Raw genomic sequence first — 21498 nt, 5'->3', positions numbered from 1 at the left:
TAGGATTGCGGGCGGGGGCGACAGAAATGTGTATGTGGTGGGCGGGTGCGGGATTAAAACAAGCGATTTTTTGGCCGGTGCGGGCGGGAGCGGGATTAAAACAAGCAGGTGCGGGCGGGAGCGGGATTAAAACAAGCGATTTTTTGGCCGGTGCGGGCGGGAGCGGGTCTAAAACAAGCGGGAGCGGGCGGGAGCGGGATTAAAAAAGCAGTCCCGCGCAGACCTCTACACTGCGGCCCCGGCCCGTAGTCACGCTGCTGTATAACGGTGTTATTACCTCCCCCGCTCCAGTCAGACTTACCTGCTCAGCGCGGACTGATCCTGTAAACACATGAACGAGTTAGACCGGGCCGCGGACTGGGCGGGTTGACGGTATGCAGCGGAGATCAGAAAAAAAACTTGTCCCGGGCCGGACTACGAAAACATACAGCAGTTTAAATTGTAGATAACATGTTATTTTAAATGTACTGCTGTCGCCTCTGCAACGTCTAAGGTACCATGTACAAATTACCTTAACACGGTTAACACGGACGCAAGTGGCGGTCTTAAAGGTTCCAGAGCACTGCGCACTGTTTTTTAAAGCTATTGAAATTCTTAGATTAAAACTAACCACCACAAATAGGTAAGAGGAAGAAATACCCACGTTAGAGTTGTAGGTTGTTCTTTAGGATGCGTAAAACAACTTGTTTGGTGGTCTTATGGTGGACTATTTAAAAGCCACAATGTGGCTGTGTAATCATATTATTGCTGGAATTAATATTGTCCATATGACAATAAACGCCGTCATATACACTACGTGCCATACATAGATTCATATACAGTATATACACACACACACACACACACACACACACACACACATTATATATATATATATATATATATATATATATATATATATATATATATATATATATATATAGTGGGCCAGTCTGTCAGGAACTCCCGGGCCACTTTTTCTCCCCAGTCCGCCCCTGGGTTGGGCTGGGTTGGGCTGGGCTAATTCTAGTATGTGTGGGTCCAGCGCGCGTTCCCGAGAAGGGGCGCGTCTCCCGGCGCGCGTGCTGAATTCGGCACGTCACCGGCAGCGATGCGGGCCCGTGACTTCCTGGAGATGCGTTGCCAGGGAAACACTCGCGTCCTGAGGCTACAAGGATACTTGTGCTAGCTAACCGTTTAACTTTAGACGGTTTCTTCTAATACGACCCAGTTTTTTACAGTTACCGTAAAAACCCCTAGCTCATGAAGAAGGGATATTAATTTAAGGGTAAGTGTGACAGTGTGAGCCTCTAATGTGTGTTGTAGCTAGCCCAAGACCGTTAGCCGTGAGCACGCGCTCATAGGTAACCAGGTAACGCAGTCGTCTCATGTTTACGTTAAAATGTACCAAACCAAATCTTAACGTTAACGTATTTATTAAAAGTTTTTTTCCCCTGGGGATTTTAATATAGCTGATTTTAGTAGCTTTATCGTCTTATCCTGTGATACTGGTGAATTTTATGCCAGTAGGAGCCCCGTTTCTTTCGGTCTCTCGGTGAGTCTTAACGTCTCTGGCAGCGATGGATCACGACGACGACGACCACGACGGTCACGACGACGACCAAGCGCGTCTGAGGCGACAGCTGCAAACACTCCAGGACAGCCAGGCGCAGCGTGCCCGCCAGAGGCTGGAGAAGAGACGCCAGATCTCGTCTAAGGAAGACGGGGAGGACGTGACCCACGACGGACCTAACCTCTCCGACGACGACGACGACCGGCAGAACGAGACCGCGCACCTGCGGGAGCGCGCGCGAGAGCTCGGGGACGAGAACGGGAGACTCCGCAAGCTGCTCGGCGAAAAGGAGTTCGAGATCAAACATCTCAAGAAGAAGGGAGAGGAGGACAGACTGGCCTTAGTGGGTACGGTCACGTGATGCAGCCGCCCCAAAAACAATAATAAAAAAACGAATTCATGAAAAAAAAACAATAAAAAATCATTACTCAGTTATTAGTTCAGTTATTATTTAAACTGGATCTTCTTGGTCCAGGCATGACTGGTCTAGCCGGAGATGCAGCAGCCATCAAGATCGTGGAGCTGTCGAAGAAGATGCGTGAGTTAGCTGCAGAGGTCGAGCGAGAGAAAGCCAGGACCAAACAGGCAAGCAACCGAGTGAAAGAACTAGAGAAAGAGGTAAAAAAAAAAAAAGATCAAAACAGGAGTATGTAAGATGGCTGTAAATCCTGCAGAGTGTGACGGGCCGGTGGTGTTTGTACAGCTGCAGGGTGCCGTGCTGCACTCTCCCGGGGTGACACACCACAGGCCAGAGGTGAGGAGCGTTGGGGAGGAGGTACGTCTCTCTGCAGCTCCACCACCACACACGTCAGCATTAAACACCATCCAGGTGGATGGTTTAGTTCCTGGAATACAGACTGACAACACGCGTCACTGTGTGTAATCAGACCAGTCCTCTGGTGAAGTCCCTCCAGGAGAAGTTATTCACTGCCCAGTTCAAAATGACAGAATACCGCAACCAGATACAAGCTGTGAAGCAAGAACTCAAGATAGCCCACAAGGTTGGTATCAGACACAGCCTCCCAGACGTCACACTATCAGACACAGTACAACCATCTACTGGACATCACACTAGCAAACACAGCACAACTGCCTCTCCTGGACATCACACTATCAGACACAGCACAACTGTCTCTCCTGGACATCACACTATCAGACAGTGTGTGTGTTTGTGTGTAACAGGTACTGAGCACTGAGGTGGGGGAGGATGTGTGTGTGCAGCAACTCTTGAGCAGCCCTGGAAACTGGAGAGGACGCGCCCAGCAGATCCTGGTCCTGCAGAACAGAGTGAGACAGCCTACACACACATATACACACACACGCGCACACACACCTGTCTGATGATGATGATGATGATGATGATGCAGGTCCGAGATCTGGAACAGCAGCTGAGCGTGGCCTCCAGCAGGTCAGGTGACCTTGGTCCAGAGAAGGAAGCGTTGGGTAGTGGAGTCCACCGGAGGAACCAGGACAGGAACCACAGCTACATCCGCTCCATGGAGAGAGACAGGAAGGAGAGCGCAGAGGTGTGGGTGGTGGAGTAGGCCCACACACACACACCATACACACACACATATACACACACACACACACACACACACACACACAGGTGTGGGCGGTGGAGTAAGACCAGAGTCTTTACAGCCAATCATTCTACAATCAATGTGTCTAATGTCTGAATTTATTCCTGTTTCTGATTTTCTGGACCAATGTTTCCAAATCTATATATTTGTGTTTGTTTAAAGCTGCTTATTTTTCTCCAGAAAGCACAGCCTACAAAGTATTTTTATTTAAAGCACTGAGCAGTTTTTCCAACTCATATTTATTCAGTTCTCCTATAAGCCACATAGTAACCCAGGTTAATTTGGCTCATCCCGCTGTGTGTGTGTGTGTGTGTGTGTGTTCAGAAGCTCAGTGCGGACTACGAGCTTCTGCTCAGCGAGCACACAGACGTGAAGAAGAAACTGGAGGCCAGTCGTGGTCGGGCTCGTGTTCTGTCCACCGAGCTGAAGGCTCTGAGGACACAGATCGCCGCCCTGCTGGACAAGGGCAAGCACGACGATGAACTCGTCCACGCGCTGCTGGTGAGAGACGTGTCCCCGTCCCCCGGACCTCCCACCACAGACCTCCCCAATGTTAATAGAAAATGCCATGTGGCTCAGATTAATGCATTACCTTCCCTGCACGGATGGACTCCTACATGATTATGGCACATTTATTAAATGCTCCCTGTCCCCCCCCCACAGAAGCAGCAGGAACAGCTGCAGGCCGCACTGTGCAAGCTGGGCCAGAAGGAGGCGCTACGTCAGGAGGCCCAGGAGGGCCTGGACACGCAGCTGCAAACCCAGGCCCAGCGCCACGGCTCCCTGGTGCAGCAGCTACAGCAGATGGTGTCAGACAGGGAGGCCAAGGTCCAGGAGCTGGAGCGGGAGATACAGCAGCTGGTCCTCAGGGTGAGACACCCGGACACACCACACTACACCACCCCGCAGGGTGAGACACCCGGACACACCACACAGGACTACACCACCCCACAGGGTGAGACACCCGGACACACCACCCCGCAGGGTGAGACACTTATACACACCACACAGGACTACACCACCCCGCAGGGTGAGACACTTATACACACCACACAGGACTACACCACCCCGCAGGGTGAGACACCCGGACACACCACACAGGACTACACTACCCCGCAGGGTGAGACACTTATACACACCACACAGGACTACACCACTCCGCAGGGTGAGACACTTATACACACCACACAGGACTACACCACTCCGCAGGGTGAGACACTTATACACACCACACAGGACTACACCACTCCGCAGGGTGAGACACTTATACACACCACACAGGACTACACCACCCCGCAGGGTGAGACACTTATACACACCACACAGGACTACACCACCCCGCAGGGTGAGACACTTATACACACCACACAGGACTACACCACTCCGCAGGGTGAGACACTTATACACACCACACAGGACTACACCACTCCGCAGGGTGAGACACTTATACACACCACACAGGACTACACCACTCCGCAGGGTGAGACACTTATACACACCACACAGGACTACACCACTCCGTAGGGTGAGACACTTATACACACCACACAGGACTACACCACTCCGCAGGGTGAGACACTTATACACACCACACAGGACTACACCACCCCGCAGGGTGAGACACCCGGACACACCACACAGGACTACACCACTCCGCAGGGTGAGACGTACTCAGCTGCAGCACTTTAAGAGAGGAGAGTCCCTCCTATGGAGAACTGGTGGTGATCATGTTGAATAATTCTTATGTAAGATGATATGATATGAGGATATTTCTATGTCAGCGACAGACATTAACAAAAAGTTGTACTCGTGTAATTATAATAAGTGACTAATTGTCCCTAGTTTTTTTGCTTTTGAACATTTTTTCAAAAGTCTTTCCATGTCCTACCAAAAAGGAAAAGGAAACAGATGTTCTGTAAACAGTCTTTTCTCAAGCGCCTGTGTGTCCCTCCAGAAACAGGAGGGTGGAGCAGAGAGGATCACGAGCACCTCCACCCTGGACACCCTGGCGGGTGGAGGGAGGGCCAGCACGTCTGCGAGGTACCACACATCTACACATGGCGCTTCCTGTCCTGCCTCAGACTACCAGTGAGGTCCAGTAGCTGAGAACTGGTTGGACTGGGATTGGCGTTTTCTTTTCTGCAGGTCTGTCTCCAAACTGGGACATAAGCTTGTTGAGTCAGCTCCGTCACTGTCGGCTGGACCGGGTTCAGACCTCAGGTGACGTCTCTTATACACCTTCTGCTCAAGTCATGACAACAGTCGTGCGTGTTTACTAGACACTCCTTGTCATGTGACTGATGCCGTCATGTGACTTGTCATGTGACTGACGCTGTCATGGCAGGGAGCGCTCAGAGGTGCCCTGCTGCCCCGTGTGTGAGGCCAAGCTGCCCGCCCTGCATGCCCAGATCACGGAGCTCCAGGCTCTATACCAGGCTGCTAGCGTGGAGAGAGACAGGCTGATGGAGCTGGCCAAGGTGCAGCAGAAGAGGTATGATGGAGCCTGACCCAGCTGGAACCACCCACCTTTAAGCCCCGCCTCTCAGGACACACCCACACATCCAACAGGCACCCACACCAAACATGAACATCTTTTACCTTGCATGCAGTCTTTCACAGTAACACTCGGTAAAGATCGGTGGATCCCGTTTTCTGTTCTACAAATTGACTGTAGAAAAAGAAAATTTGGTGAAATTCTTCTTAAAACGACAACATCACACTCAGCTCTGATCTCCGAGTATCTGAGTAACGTCCAGGCAGTTGAAACAAACGTGTGGGCGATGTGTGAGGTCTGAGAGGAGTTGTTCACTCCGTGTGGGTGATGTGTGAGGTCTGAGGGGAGGTGTTCACTCCGTGTGGGTGATGTGTGAGGTCTGAGAGGAGGTGTTCACTCCGTGTGGGTGATGTGTGACGACTGAGAGGAGGTGTTCACTCCGTGTGGGTGATGTGTGAGGTCTGAGAGGAGGTGTTCACTCCGTGTGCGTGATGTGTGAGGTCTGAGAGGAGGTGTTCACTCCGTGTGGGTGATGTGTGAGGTCTGAGAAGAGGTGTTCACTCCGTGTGGGTGATGTGTGAGGAATGAGGGGAGGTGTTCACTCCATGTGGGTGATGTGTGAGGTCTGAGGGGAGTTGTTCACTCCGTGTGGGTGATGTGTGAGGTCTGAGGGGAGGTGTTCACTCCGTGTGGGTGATGTGTGAGGTCTGAGGGGAGGTGTTCACTCCGTGTGGGTGATGTGTGACGACTGAGGGGAGGTGTTCACTCCGTGTGGGTGATGCGTGAGGTCTGAGGGGAGGTGTTCACTCCGTGTGGGTGATGTGTGAGGTCTGAGGGGAGGTGTTCACTCCGTGTGGGTGATGTGTGAGGTCTGAGGGGAGGTGTTCACTCCGTGTGGGTGATGTGTGAGGTCTGAGGGGAGGTGTTCACTCCGTGTGGGTGATGTGTGAGGTCTGAGAGGAGGTGTTCACTCCGTGTGGGTGATGTGTGACGACTGAGAGGAGGTGTTCACTCCGTGTGGGTGATGTGTGACGACTGAGAGGAGGTGTTCACTCCGTGTGGGTGATGTGTGAGGTCTGAGAGGAGGTGTTCACTCCGTGTGCGTGATGTATGAGGTCTGAGAGGAGGTGTTCACTCCGTGTGGGTGATGTGTGACGACTGAGGGGAGGTGTTCACTCCGTGTGGGTGATGTGTGAGGTCTGAGGGGAGGTGTTCACTCCGTGTGGGTGATGCGTGAGGTCTGAGGGGAGGTGTTCACTCCGTGTGGGTGATGTGTGACGACTGAGGGGAGGTGTTCACTCCGTGTGGGTGATGTGTGAGGTCTGAGGGGAGGTGTTCACTCCGTGTGGGTGATGTGTGAGGTCTGAGGGGAGGTGTTCACTCCGTGTGGGTGATGTGTGAGGTCTGAGGGGAGGTGTTCACTCCGTGTGGGTGATGTGTGAGGTCTGAGGGGAGGTGTTCACTCCGTGTGGGTGATGTGTGAGGTCTGAGGGGAGGTGTTCACTCCGTGTGGGCGATGTGTGAGGTCTGAGGGGAGGTGTTCACTCCGTGTGGGTGATGCGTGAGGTCTGAGGGGAGGTGTTCACTCCGTGTGGGTGATGTGTGAGGTCTGAGGGGAGGTGTTCACTCCGTGTGGGTGATGTGTGACGACTGAGGGGAGGTGTTCACTCCGTGTGGCACTGCAGGGAGGAGGAGGTGCAGCAGAGGTGTGTGGAGGTGCAGCAGCGACTCCGGGAGGAGAGACGCCGCACCGTCGTCCTGGAACAACAGCTGGAGAGAGCCAGACTGGACACGGAGAGAGGAGACAGGAACAACCGCAGCAGGACAGGTACACACACACACACCTGTAGGACAGGTACACACACACACACCTGTAGGACAGGTACACACACACACACCTGTAGGACAGGTACACACACACATCTGTAGGACTCGTTCATAGTGTCTGTACACCAGAGTGTCATGGTGCTTTATGCTTTGTTGTGTTTCCTCCAGGAACATCGTACAGTGGCCTGAGTTTGCCAGACAAGCAGGAGGGTGTGTCTCCCAGAAGAGGAGCAGAACCAGCCAGAGACGCACAGCTGAGTGAGCTCAGCACACAGTGAGGCTCTTCTCCCCCCCTACGCCCCTCTGTGGGAACTCCCTTCAGAAAATGCTTTAGAAAGATGTTTGGCACTTCCAGAACTCCACCCCATGCCTCAGGACCTTCTAAACAAAGCGCTTCATGTCCCTCCAGGGTTGCCGTCCAGCAGGAGGAGCTAGAGGCCTTGAGGGGGTCTTTAAAAAACGCACTGCAGGCCAAAGAAGAAGATCTACAGCTGTACAGCAGCATGATGAACCAAGTCAAGCAGGTCTTCCTTCAGGCCCTCAGACAGCACAGACACTCACAGCAGGACCCCTAGCCCTGCTCCAGAACCAGGACCACCCTAGAACCATGACCACTCCAGAACCGGGACCACTCCAGAACACAGCCCTCCACTAGAACCATGACCACTCCAGAACCGGGACCACTCCAGAACACAGCCCTCCACTAGAACCATGACCACTCCAGAACACAGCCCTACTCCAGAAACGGGACCACTCTTTAACCGAGACCACTCCAGAATACAGCCCTGCTCCAGAACCAGGAACACTCCAGAACCCAGCCCTCCACTAGAACTGGGACCACTCCAGAATCTTCTAGGCTTCCCTTGGCTGTGTTCACCAGAATCTTCAGCTCTCCAGAACCCTTCACGTCTGCCAGTTCCACTCAGCGGAGGCCTTCTGTACGATAGTAGTTCTCCCTGTTAGATGCTACTGTGATGTTAGGGCTGTTGGCCATGTGCAGTCCTGGTCTCTGTTAATCACAGGAAAATGGATTATCCAGCCGCCAGGTCCCATATGGGGGCAGGCAGACAAAACACACCCGTCTGCCCAGAACGATGAGGCCAGCGTAGCCAAAGATAATGGCTGTGTTTATGCATACTTTGATGAGGCCAGTATCTGTGATCATAGAGGAAGACGGAGTAATAGACATCATCCTTCACTGCTGTAATCAGCCACGCAAAAGCTTATCTGGGATGAATACATCACTGTGACTGAAGTTACCAGACCAGGGTCCAAGATTTTCATCTCACATCTTATATTTCATACACGTAACTACTACATGAAATTAAAGATTTATATTGAAGACATCAGTATAGTGTAACACTGTGGTGTTAATGGACTGAGGGTCCAGTAGATTACACTCGACAGAATCAAAATAAAGAAATATGCAGGAATCCATCCAGCTAAATTCACCTTTTTTTTCTTTTGGCATTCTAAGATGGAAACATCGTGTTCGGCCCCTTATTCTGACGCAAGCAGAGCGTCATCGGTGTTTGGCTTGTGTGCAAAAACAAACCCTGAACACTCCTGCATCACGCTGGAGACCGCCCACTGGGCCCCGTGCACGCTCACACCCGTGCACACTCCTGAGCACTTTTGTGCAGGTGACGGGTGATGTGTCCAGAATGGGATTTACACTCCTCACACTCCAGAGTGTGTTGATCAGCCGCCTCTCCTCCGGCTACGACACCCTGAGCAAGAACCAGAACCCCAAACCATCTCACTACGCCTAATTTAACCTTGTGGCTGAAGCCGTGTGCTCAGAGTCAAGCAGCGCAGTAGTCCAACTTCCCGGGACCCAGACGGGCGGTGGTGAGGCCCGGGGCCACACCAGAACAACCCAGCCTGCACGGCCAGAGTACAGGCCCTCAGGGTCCCAGTGCCACAGAGAGCAGCCTGTGGCTGTTTCTCAATTCAGGGGCTGCAGCCCACGAAGTGCGCATTTGTAGGCCGGTTACGTCACTGCGCCGCGACGAGGCTGTCCCAATTCGTGGACTCCTTCTTATGCGGCCGACGAATGTAGCCTTCAAAACCCCGAAAACGAAGGATGCATCTGAGTATCCTTCGCGTCCCACCATATCCCAGGATTCATTGCTCTATGAACAATAAACAGGCGGAGTCTAGTGTACGGGCCGAAGATTTCATTTTTAAATGTCGGTATTTTTTAAATATGGACATTTATACTGCAATGAGATGCTAAATAACATGCCAGTTATTAATGATATTGCAGGTAAACATGTGCTTTGAGTATTTACTAAACGTTTATCCGTAAAAGTAACGTAAAAGTAACGTTTATAAAAATACATTGAATTTTGTTATGAAGTTATACTTCCCGTCAAACGTGAATACATGTTCAACGCATTTTCTTTTAGGCATTTGTGGGTGATGTGATATTTGTCGGACAGCTCGCTAACACGTATGTAACGTATGAAACGGGGCAGAGCGTGGTCACGCAAACATACGTCTTGCGAAGACTAGACTGTCTCATTTAACAGCCGTGAGATGCAGCCTACCCTGCCTTCGAAGTGTGTGGCCACCGTGGGCTGCGGTCTACGCGGTCTACGTAGGCTGCAGCCCCTGAATTGAGAAACAGCCTGTGTCTACCTGAAAGTCCAGAGGACAAACTGTTTGACCGACTGTGTCCGGGTGCCGAGTGTCTAGGTGTGTCTGTCAAGTGACCAGTGACTTCACGAGGAGATTCATTTCCTAACATAAGCAATCAGGTGTCGCTTCTAATCAGCGTCCACACGTCTGGCTACAGTGGGGCGAGACGTGGAAATGTCAGCAGTGGGTGAGACCAAAGCCTTTCTGAAGACGTCAGGTCTTCTTTCGTTTGAAGTTAAATGGCTGAGATCAGAAATATACATGGCTGGAAGTGAAACCAGTTACTCTATACATTTCCCATTACGATGGAGGAGGACAGCCCAGTTCAGATGAAGGATGACACCAGGGAGAAAACAGGAAACGCATCATTAACATCATTAACCACTGCAACTCATATACAAGTCAGGAGATTCCTATCAGTTTTATTTTTCCTGGAGAATTACACCATCATGTCTGTCAGCTGAGCTGGGGCAGAAGACAATGACGATGTTAGAGCTACATAAACACACAAAGGCCATTTATGAACGAAGGCAGATGTGTGTGAACACACACGTTTATTTTGAATCAATCATATGTCGGTACTAACCCTGCCATATAAATGACACTAATGGACAGTAGAGCCACGTTATATCACCCACCGATAGTGGAGGAGAGGCTCAGATCTAGGATTTATGATCACGTGATTCATGGGAGGACACGTTTCCTCTCATCATCTTCTGGTGGAGAGTTAATGAGGTGCTTTAGAGCTGCGTGCTCACACGCATGGTGATGAGACTTTTACAGAGATACCTGCAGCACATGGCAGCAAAATACAACCTACTTACACTTTATTAGGGGTGAAGTTCTCGGGCGGGTTACAAAGCTCGTCTGTGCTGGGATGAGCGAGTGAAAAAGTGAGCCATTAGGGACCATCGCTTTGAAATAAATCACTTTTTGCCCAAACAGATTAACATTGTTTCATGAGGCCCCCGGTTGTGCAGATTTATTCCCGAATACCGAGCAATAACCCACCGAGCCAAACGCATACTTGTGTCAACAGCACACACGTAAACAGTCTTACCTATTGGTCATTCCAGCGTTGAATGGAGCCTTTCTCCCCCCTTCACCTCCGAGGTATTCCCTCGTTCCGGATCACCGTTTCCTCCACACCACTGACTGCGTGCAGGAACTCGGGTAAACAGGAGCCCGCTGTGCACGGACGTCCACGAGCCTCGTGCCAGGTGTGATGGGCTCGTGAAGACGCGTGGAGGCGCAATCGCTCGCGCGCGGCCCTGAATGTGCGCATTCATTCACCAGAACGACGCTCATTTGCATGCAATGGAAATACACGCGCACTTCCATTAAGAAGCATGTCGCTCGTGGTTGTTTGTTTATTGGTTGTTTATGGTTTGGTCATGGGGAAATCCCAAGTGTCATTAACCGAACTAGAACCGAACCGTTCGTTTGCCGACCCAGTTAGGCCCGTGGTGTAGTTAATGGACTACACTGCCCACTTCACCTCTGACATAAGGAACCCGCAGAGTTGCAGCAGATCTCATCAGAAACAGAAGCTGGTTGATTTAGATGTCAGTCACACAAAACGGAACCAAAACCCGGGTCTCAAAACGGTGGTTCACGTTTCTCCTACATCAGATGTCTTTTACATTTGTGTGCTGTTTCATTAGATAAGCTGGACCCAAGACTGCGAGGTTGCCTGTTCCTCCGCAGTGTGTCCACTAGATGGCAGTATAACACACACTGGAGGACACGTGGCCTCTCAACGCTCACCGCGGGCTTCACGTGTGATTAAGCTGCAATTATTTGATGCGCTGATCACGCCAATCTGTCATTTTCTAATTTATTTACTTGTCTAAATTGTCTTGATTAAAAAGTAAAAACTTGTCTTGTTAACTCGATTTATGAGTCGTGCCTGCTTAAAAAATCTGTTTATGCGACGCGTGAAAAGTGCACATAATTAACAGGAAAAACTTAAAGCAGGTGACGCAATTCAAACAGTTCCTCGCATTAACTTGCGTGTCATGTATCCATAATGCATAATTAATTAACTATATTAATACCTAATGCTGCAACATGTGTGCGTGTGCGCTGTGCTTTAGAAGACCCGCATTAGACTACTGGGCGTCACGTGCACGTGGGCGTTCAGCGCGAGACGTGGCCGCGTGCGGGTTAAACTAGAGGCCTTGGGGTGGCCGCGCATGCGCGCACAGATGAAAATCCGAAACGTGCAGTTTGGTAAACCGCGAGCACGCGAGCTTCTGCTCGGTGCTGCTGACCTTTCTGACGTGTTATCCTTCTGTGGTGTCGTGCACACGCACAGAATGTCAGGATTCTTCAGCACGCCACAAGCAGCGACGGGTGTAGTTGAAGTTCAGTAAGTAGTGAAATACTGGCTGTTATTTTTTAATCTGAATTTTTTAAATATCTCTGCCATCTTGCTTGGATGGTGTTTCTCTGGTGGACTTGCTACCTCGGTTGGATTATTGTTGATGGATTCTTGATATCTGTCTCTGTTTATGTCTGTATGTTGGGCTGCAAACACTAATACTGTGACCGTTTGAATATCATTTTAATAAAATGCATTTTAAGACCTAAACCTGTGCCCTGCAGCAGCTGTGATGTCATGTGGTTTAGGGGAAGGCCATTGGGTAAGAGAGGAGCCAATCGGTACAGAGAGAGAGAGAGAGCGCCGTCTCATGCTGAGAATGAGGATGAGTGTGAAAGAGTCCTCCACCAGCATCTCCACTCTGACCACTTGAGGAGGGGCATGTGTGCATGATCAAGTGTGCATGTGCATGCTATTAGCTCCTCTACGTCTCACTGAAGTTCAGATTAATTTCATTTAAAGGTCACTGTGTTAATTGCACTATAAATGAGTGACTGCCTAAGTCAGTAGAGATGCGTCCACTGTGCGAGGTTTACACCACGACCCCACTCAGCAAGTCAAACGCAGAGTGGTAGCAAAGAAAAAACTCCACACGCATGTGAGGAAGAAAGCGAGAAATGAACCACAACTCAAAGGGAGAACCATCCTCTTCGTCGTCCTCATCCTCCCCTGACAACAGACATCACAACACCTACACCTTGTACCTGTGTTAAAACTGTAAAGCGATCTTGAGTATCTTGAAAGGTGCTATATATAAATTGAACATTTCATTCATTCAACATAATCAGCAATTAGAACATATAATCATAAAAGTCTACACTGGGTTCTTAAAAGTCCCAGCCCGGGCCTGATGAGTGTAAATATGTCTGGAACCCATCTGGTACTGGAACAACCCAGGATCAGATGCACAGGCAACCTAGAGCCAATGTTTGGTGGAGGTGGGAGGAGCTAAAGCAGGGGGAGGAGTCTGGGGTGCGACACATCACCACATCCCACATGGATCAAGAAACAGCAAAAATACAACAGCAGAAAGGGAGGAGAGATTATGAAACATGGGCCAGTACTACAGCACGTGAAATGGGGGTTTACTGTATAATGGGCCAGGCAGGTCTGATTAAAGGAGCAGCACAGACATGAGATCTTCTGAAACATCGGCCCTCTGCCACAAACATGAGTGACATAAAAAGGTGTGGTGACAGCTCTTGGCCAGCAGAGGTCGCTAACAGCATTTGCCCGCCACTGTGTTCCTGCACTCTGGGCAGAGAGCCAGCGCCATGCTACAGGAAGAGAGAAAACATGGCTACACATATACTGTACAGAAGAATGCAGCTGGACACACGGCAGTACCAAGTGGGCGGATGGGCGTGTCTGGGTCTGTGTTTGAATTGGGTTTTTTCCCCCGGTCCTGTTGGGTGGCAACCCACATGAAATGGAGGACATGGGCCACACAGAACATCTGGACCATCTGAGTCCACGAGCAGCAGTGAGAACAGAACTGTGAGCCTATTTTGGCGCCGGTCATCAGATAATATGACCAATCAGGTGGGCAGGAACAGGGATGTACTTCACTATGCTGGACATGCGCCCCCTAGGGCTGGGAGGAAGAACTGCTGCCCTCATGGACACCTGTGAACCTCTGTACCAATAACCTGGTTCAGGTGGCAGGTGACGCCACCCCGGAGACCTGGGGGACAAACCCAAATCAACCTCACCAGATCCATTGGTTTTATTAGCACAGGTGGATCTGTGAGTTGGATCAAACTCACAACTGCCACTCACCTGCTGCTAAATAAATACGGACATTTCTACGGATGCGATTGGTTGATTATTTTCTTTTCAGGAAATTCAAGTTTGTTCTTACTTGCCTTGTTTGAAATAAAAGTAATGACATGTGACGTGTCCTGAGCCCTCTGTTATGACAAACCATGTTACCAACACAGATGGGATAAGGAATGACAACAGGACAGAAGTCTAGAGGAGACCTACAGGACAGAGGTCTAGAAGGGACAGATAGTATAGAGCAGGGGTACTCAACTGGCGGACCGCGGTCCGGATCCGGACCCGAACGCAGTCCTGTCCGGACCCAATCTCATTCCTGATTAACTGGATACGGACCAAAACAAAACCGTAGCATTTATTTCAGGACTATTGACAAAACACTCCGTCACGAGTGTTACGTTTGCCACCCCCGCTCAACAACTTACGTTCGCCACCCCGCTCAACAACAAGCCTGCCTGGTTGATGCTTCGCGAGCGGCGCGAGGGTCCGCGCGGCGAAAATGACGTAATCGCTGTGGCTCCGCGTGTGCGCGAGTGCCTCGCGAGCTGTCGGTTCGAGAGGTCGTGCACCTCTCGAATTTTGTAACTTCGCGCCGCGCTTCAACGCAATGAACAAAGTCACGTTTTCAGGGTTCATACACCTTTATAAGGTGGAATTCAAGCACTTGTACGTCACTTTCAAGGTCCATTTCAATATTTCCCAGCATGTTAAACATAATTAAGTTAAATATTTATACATATACTCGAAATAATTCGCTTTTTATCACATTATTTAATGGTTGTTTATTTAAAAAACGCCCAATCTTCACGTCTTCACGTTCTCTCATGTTTCGTCCTGGAATTACAAGAGGCTCGTATTTGTTAACCTAATACAAGAGAACTATTCAGTCAGACAGCTATTTGTTGTGAAACCAAGTAGTTACAATTTCAAGCATTTTAAAGTACTTTAACCTAAATTCCAGCACTTTTCAAACCTGAAACATATAGCAACATTAAAATTGGTCAGGTACAGTTGTGATCAAATTTATTCAACCCCCAATGCTGCGAAGGGTTTTATGGAATTCAGTGCACATTTGTAATTGTGTTCATAATGAAATCTTACAAGGACTTGTTAAAGAACTAAATGCAACTAAGATAGCATCAATTTTTTTTGTCATAAAGTATTAAATGGCCTTTTTGTGATTTCTTCATTGACACAATTATTCAACCCCTTTACGACTACCACTCCTAAGAACAGAGGTTCATTCCAGTGTTTTCCATCAGGTATTGAAATCATCTGTGGATGTCAATGAGCAGCAATCAAGCATGATAAGCACCAATTAGGCAGATTTAAAAGGACTGTGATACTCAGCTCCTTCTAGACATCTACTGGTGTGTTTCCAAGCATGGTGAAGGCAAGAGAATGGTCCCAGAAGACAAGAGAAGAGGTTATTGCTCTTCACAAGAATGGCAATGGATATAAAAAGATTGCGAAGTTGTTAAATATTCCAAGAGACACTATCGGAAGTATCATTCGCAAGTTCAAGTTAAAGGGCACAGTGGAAACGTTACCTGGTCGTGGCAGAAAGAAGATCCTGACCGCGACTGCTGTGCGCTACCTGAAGCGTAATGTGGAGAAAAATCCCCGCGTGACTGCTAAGGAACTGAAAAAAGACCTGTCAGATGTGGGCACTGAAGTTTCAGCTCAGACAATAAGGCGCGCACTGCATAACGAAGACCTCCATGCCAGAACGCCCAGACGCACCCCCTTGCTGACTCCAAAGAACAAGAAAAGTCGACTGCAGTATGCCAAAAGTCATGTGGACAAGCCACAAAGGTTTTGGGACAGTGTACTGTGGTCAGATGAAACTAAATTAGAACTGTTTGGGACAATGGACCAGCGCTATGTTTGGAGAAGGAAGAACCAGGCTTATGAACAAAAGAACACCTTGCCTACTGTGAAGCATGGCGGGGGGTCAATTATGCTTTGGGGCTGTTTTGCTTCTAATGGTACAGGAAAGCTTCAACGTGTGCAGGGTACCATGAATTCCCTTCAGTACCAGGAGATCTTGGAGGAAAATGTGATGGAGTCAGTCACAAACCTGCGGCTTGGGAGACGTTGGACCTTCCAACAGGACAATGATCCGAAGCACACATCCAAGTCCACTAGAGCATGGTTGAACATGAAAGGCTGGAACATTCTAGAGTGGCCATCGCAATCACCAGACTTAAATCCAATTGAGAACCTCTGGTGGGACCTAAAGAAGGCAGTTGCAGTGCGCAAGCCTAAGAATGTGACTGAACTGGAGGCTTTTGCCCATGAAGAATGGGCTAAGATACCCATAGGTCGCTGCAAGACACTTGTGTCAAGCTATGCTTCACGCTTGAAAGCTGTCATAACTGGAAAAGGATGTTGTACTAAGTACTAAAAAATAATGTCACTAGGGGGTTGAATAAAACTGATAATGATGTGAGCACAGTAAAGACATTTGTGGTTATTCCATCGTAAATATTATGTTATGTTTGTCTAATTTATAAGTGCCTCTTTGATATAATTGTAAATAAGATGACTGAAATGATCAAAATCAATGTCAAACTGGCCAAAACACTTTATTTCAGTGGGGGTTGAATAAATTTGATCACAACTGTAAATGTTCATTCCCCTGTTTTGAGGGGTGTTTCTACCACATATCGTTTCGGACAAAACGCCTATCGGTGCGGAGAACACTGCAGTGACGCTCGCGAAAGTATAAACGCCTCCACCGTTCGCGCACCGTACCCCCCCCCCCCCCCCGCTCAACAACTTACGTTCGCCACCCCCGCCGCACCGGACCTCAGGGCACAGGTATCTGCCAAAATTGGACCGCGGACAATTTTAGTTGAGTACGCCTGGTATAGAGGCCTCGAGGGGACCGATAGTACAGAGGTCTAGAGGAGACCTACAGGACAGAGGTCTAGAAGAGACCTACAGGACAGAGGTCTAGAAGAGACCTACAGGACAGAGGTCTAGAGGAGACCTACAGGACAGAGGTCTAGAGGAGACCTACAGGACAGAGGTCTAGAAGAGACCTACAGGACAGAGGTCTAGAGGAGACCTACAGGACAGAGGTCTAGAGGAGACCTACAGGACAGAGGTCTAGAGGAGACCTACAGGACAGAGGTCTAGAGGAGACCTACAGGACAGAGGTCTAGAAGAGACCTACAGGACAGAGGTCTAGAGGGGACATCTTGTTTATTTGCAGATGATTTTGTCCTCTTAGCAGCTTTTAAGGTGGACCTTCAACATACACACGAGGTTATTGTGGCAGATTGTGAAGTAGCTGGGATGAAACTCAATTCCAAATCTGAGGTCATGGTACTTTCTGTACAAGAATGGAACAGTCCATGAGAGTGAGCTGATCTGTGGTGGTGAAGCAGGAGTTAGGTCTGAGGACCACTGGTCAGTCTATGTCCACATCCTCAACGGTGGTCATGAGATATGGGCCGTGCAGAAGAAGACGAATAGGTTTGTGAATACAAGTGACACAAACAGTTTTCAACAGCATCGTTGGGCTCTCACTTCATTATAGGGTGAGCAGCTCTGCCATCCAGGAAGATCTTGGAGCATCTGCTCCTCCGTACTGAGAGCTGCCAACGTAGCTGGTTTGGACATCTTATAAAGATGCTCCATGGTCAGCTCCAAATACAGCTGTTCCAGGCACCACCCACTGGAAGGAGGCCCAGAGGCTGATCCTGGACCTGCTGGAGGAATAATATCCCACAGCTGTCCTGAGAACATTTGGGTGTCCCTCAGGAGGAGCTGGAATCTGTGTCAGGAAACTGAAACGTCTGAACTGATCTTCTCAGCCTGTCCGTCACCGAGGAAGGAGGTTGATGGTGATAGTGATCTTTCCATAAACTCAGAATCGTCTGTCATTGTCAATGCAGATGTCATTCCTAGATTTTCTCATTAAATGACCCCATAATGTTCATCCCCTGTTGACTCTGTCAGGAGGAGGTTTATCTACGGCATGGAGAGAGAGAGCTCATGATGCAGGCAGGCAGTAGAGAGGTGACCTGCTCCAGGCAGGATCTGCTCCTCTGGGGGTCACGTCAGCAGTAAGAGGCCGCTCGCCCCTCCCCCAACCCATAAATTGTGAGGAGCTCAGACCAGAAATGTCACATCTTTGGAAACAGACAGAACTGACGTCCTCCAATGCAACAAGGGGATTTGAGTAAGTGCTTCCTTACAGATGGCCCCTCCTAACAGCACTGTCTCCGTGGGGGACGCACTGTCTCCGTGGGGGACGTAGTGGACCTGCTCACACCTCCATCAGTGAGAGATAAACTCTGACAGCATGCATTTGTAGGAATTTTAAAAGACTGAGATGTTATGTTTAGCTGTGGTCAAGGATTGGGGCAGATTTGAGGATTTCATACAGTCACTTTGATTTTATCTGGCTAATGCACTCTGTCTCTTTATTATACCATTTTCTATAAAGTCTTCCAATACGTTAGATTGTGTAGAATATATATAGCACCATACCTTTCATATAAGAGTTCACAAACAAAATATTTTATGGATTTTTCCGGTGACTTGTAAACACATCCAGTCCTGCTGCCACTTTCTCAGTTACTGGAGATCTCACTCATCGGCTAAACGTGTCTCTGTTATTTCATCTTAAAGTGTGAAGTGTGTGGAGAGTGGAGGGCAAACGCTGATCACGTCCTCATCTCACTCTGTGTGGTCTAATCCCTTATGAAGGCTCATATACCAGGCGTGGAGAGGAGAGACATCATTATATTGGTCAATGGAAAATGTCTGCACACTTGAACCTTCTGGCCAGTACAGTCAAACAGTCCAGGCTGTGTCAGACTTTTAAGAATGGTAGTCTGCACATGACTGCACATGTATTTGTTGTCGTACACTTTCAGGACAAAGCTAACTGAAAAGGGCAAAACTGAGAGGGTAAATGTTAGGGGTCAGGTTTAGGACAAAGCTCAGAACATTTATACATACATACACAAACACACACACGCACACATATATATATTTAATGAGGATCGAGCATTTAAATGATAGCTGTAACTATATAATAGGTAGTGTTTATGATGAAAACTCTTTAACCAGCAATTTAACCAGCAGAGTGAGAACTCAAATCACTCAGAGTGAACAGACTGAACTCTCAGAGTGAACACTCAACTCTCAGAGTGAACAGACTCAACTCTAAGAGTGAACAGACTACACTCTCACTCGCACCCATACAAGCAGTTCATTCATTCTCAAAGGATTCTGTCAATTTACACTTTTATTGCCTTTAACCTCCTAGTAACCTTTAACCTTATAGTACAAACACACACCACATACACACACATACCTCATACACACACTCACACACAAATTCAACACCCTATACACCCTATTAACCTCACTAACCCAGCTGTAAAGGTTTAACCTCACTACCCAGCTGTAAAGGTTTAATCTCACTAACCCAGATGTAAAAGTTTTATCTCACTAACCCAGCTGTAAAGGTTTAATCTCACTATCCCAGATGTAAAGGTTTAATCTCACTAACCCAGCTGTAAAGGTTTAATATCACTAACCCAGATGTGAAGTGTTAACCTCACTAACCCAGATGTCAAGTGTTAACCTCACTAACCTAGATATGAAGTGTTAATCTCACTAACCTAGATATGAAGTGTTAACCTCACTAACCCAGATGTGAAGTGTTAACCTCACTAACCCAGATGTGAAGTGTTAATCTCACTAACCCAGATGTGAAGTGTTAATCTCACTAACCCAGATGTGAAGTGTTAATCTCACTAACTCAGATGTGAAGTGTTAATCTCACTAACTCAGATGTGAAGTGTTAATCTCACTAATCCAGATGTGAAGTGTTAATCTCACTAACCCAGATGTGAAGTGTTAAACTACTACTAAGTACTGCGAACAAGAGCAGCTACAATGACCGCCATAAAAAAGTTCCAAGTGTGAGGAGTGAGTCCTCTGAGGATTCAGTTTAACTGCACAATTACACAGTAATATGGAAAACTGAAGACACTATTACATGTGTGTGTGTGTGTGTGTGTGTGTGTGTGTGCGTGGGTGTGTGTGTGTGTGTGTGTGTGTGTGTGTGCGTGGATGTAAAAATATAACACATGATTTCAAAACTAAAAAGCCAAAAAAATCCTGAAGTTGAAAACTAGTCAAATCTACTAAGTATTTAATTACAGTAATGTGTAAGTTAGTTAAAATTCCCAGAAATAGCCATACATGACTGTGTGTGTTACTAACGTTGAGTGTGTGGTCACTGTAGAATACATGAGGGTATTTCAGGGCTCTGCTCTCCAGAAAGGTGCTGCCTTAACATTTCTGTTGTTATTCTCTGCCACCTCGGGGGCAGATAACCCCGCCATCAGGGTGGGAGAGCACTAAAACCCCAGACTAATGACCAACGCAGGCAGCTGCGTTCTTGTGAGAGAGTACTCTGAAACAGCCCCCACACACCCTGAAGTGAACCACACAATGCTAGCTCAAAATCACTGGTGTGGGCGTAACAATCCCGCCGAAAAGCCTTTTGACTGCAGATCAGGCCGGGTGAAAAGCAGTAATGGTGTATACCGCTGACACACAATACATTTGAGGGGCGAGCTTGCGTGTGCAAAATGTGTGTGTGTGTGTGTGTGTGTGTGTGTGTGTGTGTGTGTAAGTGATGCCTTCCACCAAAGACGTGTAGGAATGTCACACTGTTCATTTGCGGAGCTGACAGATACACCTCAGACACAGCTAACCACCTCTACGCACAGCAACAAAAACCCCTTCCAGAACCTCCAGGAGCGGGTGGTCAACACAGAACTCACCGCGAGGAAAAACCTGGATCATTTGGAAGGAGCACTCGGTGACTGCAAACCAATAACAGCCACCAGATACATCACGAGACAATGCAACTTTATAACCCGTTGTAATCTGCAATTTGCTGTCTACACAAAACAAAAGAAAAATCAAGTTAAATTTTACTTAACATATGAACCGTAACTATGAAAAACAAAAACCGTGTTAACACTGCAAAAGAAGACTCAAATTATTTCAGTCACAAATTGGAAGGGAATTAAAATAAAAGACCCCAAGCACACAAATTACAGCAACCGAAAAGGGCTGAGGGGCTACGAGTGACTGTTGTTAAATCGTAATGTAATCCTGCACGTAATCACTAAATAAGTTTGGTAATACCAAATATACCAGTCATCTAATTACTGGCTTTTTCTGCGACTGTATATAA

At 48.4% G+C, this 21498-nt stretch overlaps 1 protein-coding gene across 4 annotated transcripts; it reads left to right on the top strand.

The window, feature by feature from the left end:
* The first annotated feature begins 984 nt into the window (after positions 1-984).
* Positions 985-10004, top strand: ccdc13 (coiled-coil domain containing 13). 4 transcript variants are annotated; one of them, XM_076973346.1, is made up of 15 exons: positions 985-1267; positions 1507-1899; positions 2028-2170; positions 2256-2327; positions 2440-2553; positions 2735-2839; positions 2920-3078; positions 3460-3636; positions 3799-4005; positions 5090-5175; positions 5281-5355; positions 5480-5626; positions 7315-7457; positions 7625-7714; positions 7866-8034. In XM_076973346.1, the coding sequence occupies exons 2-15, from the start codon at positions 1560-1562 to the stop codon at positions 7889-7891; spliced, it is 1884 nt and encodes a 627-aa protein (XP_076829461.1). In that variant the 5' UTR covers positions 985-1267; positions 1507-1559; the 3' UTR covers positions 7892-8034. The 4 variants fall into 4 exon arrangements, with proteins under 4 accessions (XP_076829461.1, XP_076829460.1, XP_076829459.1 ...); XM_076973345.1 differs by having other exon boundaries at positions 986-1267; positions 1558-1899; positions 7625-7730; positions 7866-10004; XM_076973344.1 differs by having other exon boundaries at positions 986-1267; positions 1510-1899; positions 7625-7730; positions 7866-10004.
* The last annotated feature ends 11494 nt before the right edge of the window (positions 10005-21498 follow it).

Source organism: Brachyhypopomus gauderio, chromosome 14 (genome assembly GCF_052324685.1).
Source record: "Brachyhypopomus gauderio isolate BG-103 chromosome 14, BGAUD_0.2, whole genome shotgun sequence".
NCBI lineage: Eukaryota > Metazoa > Chordata > Actinopteri > Gymnotiformes > Hypopomidae > Brachyhypopomus > Brachyhypopomus gauderio.
This window is presented reverse-complemented; position numbering and strand designations above follow the sequence as displayed.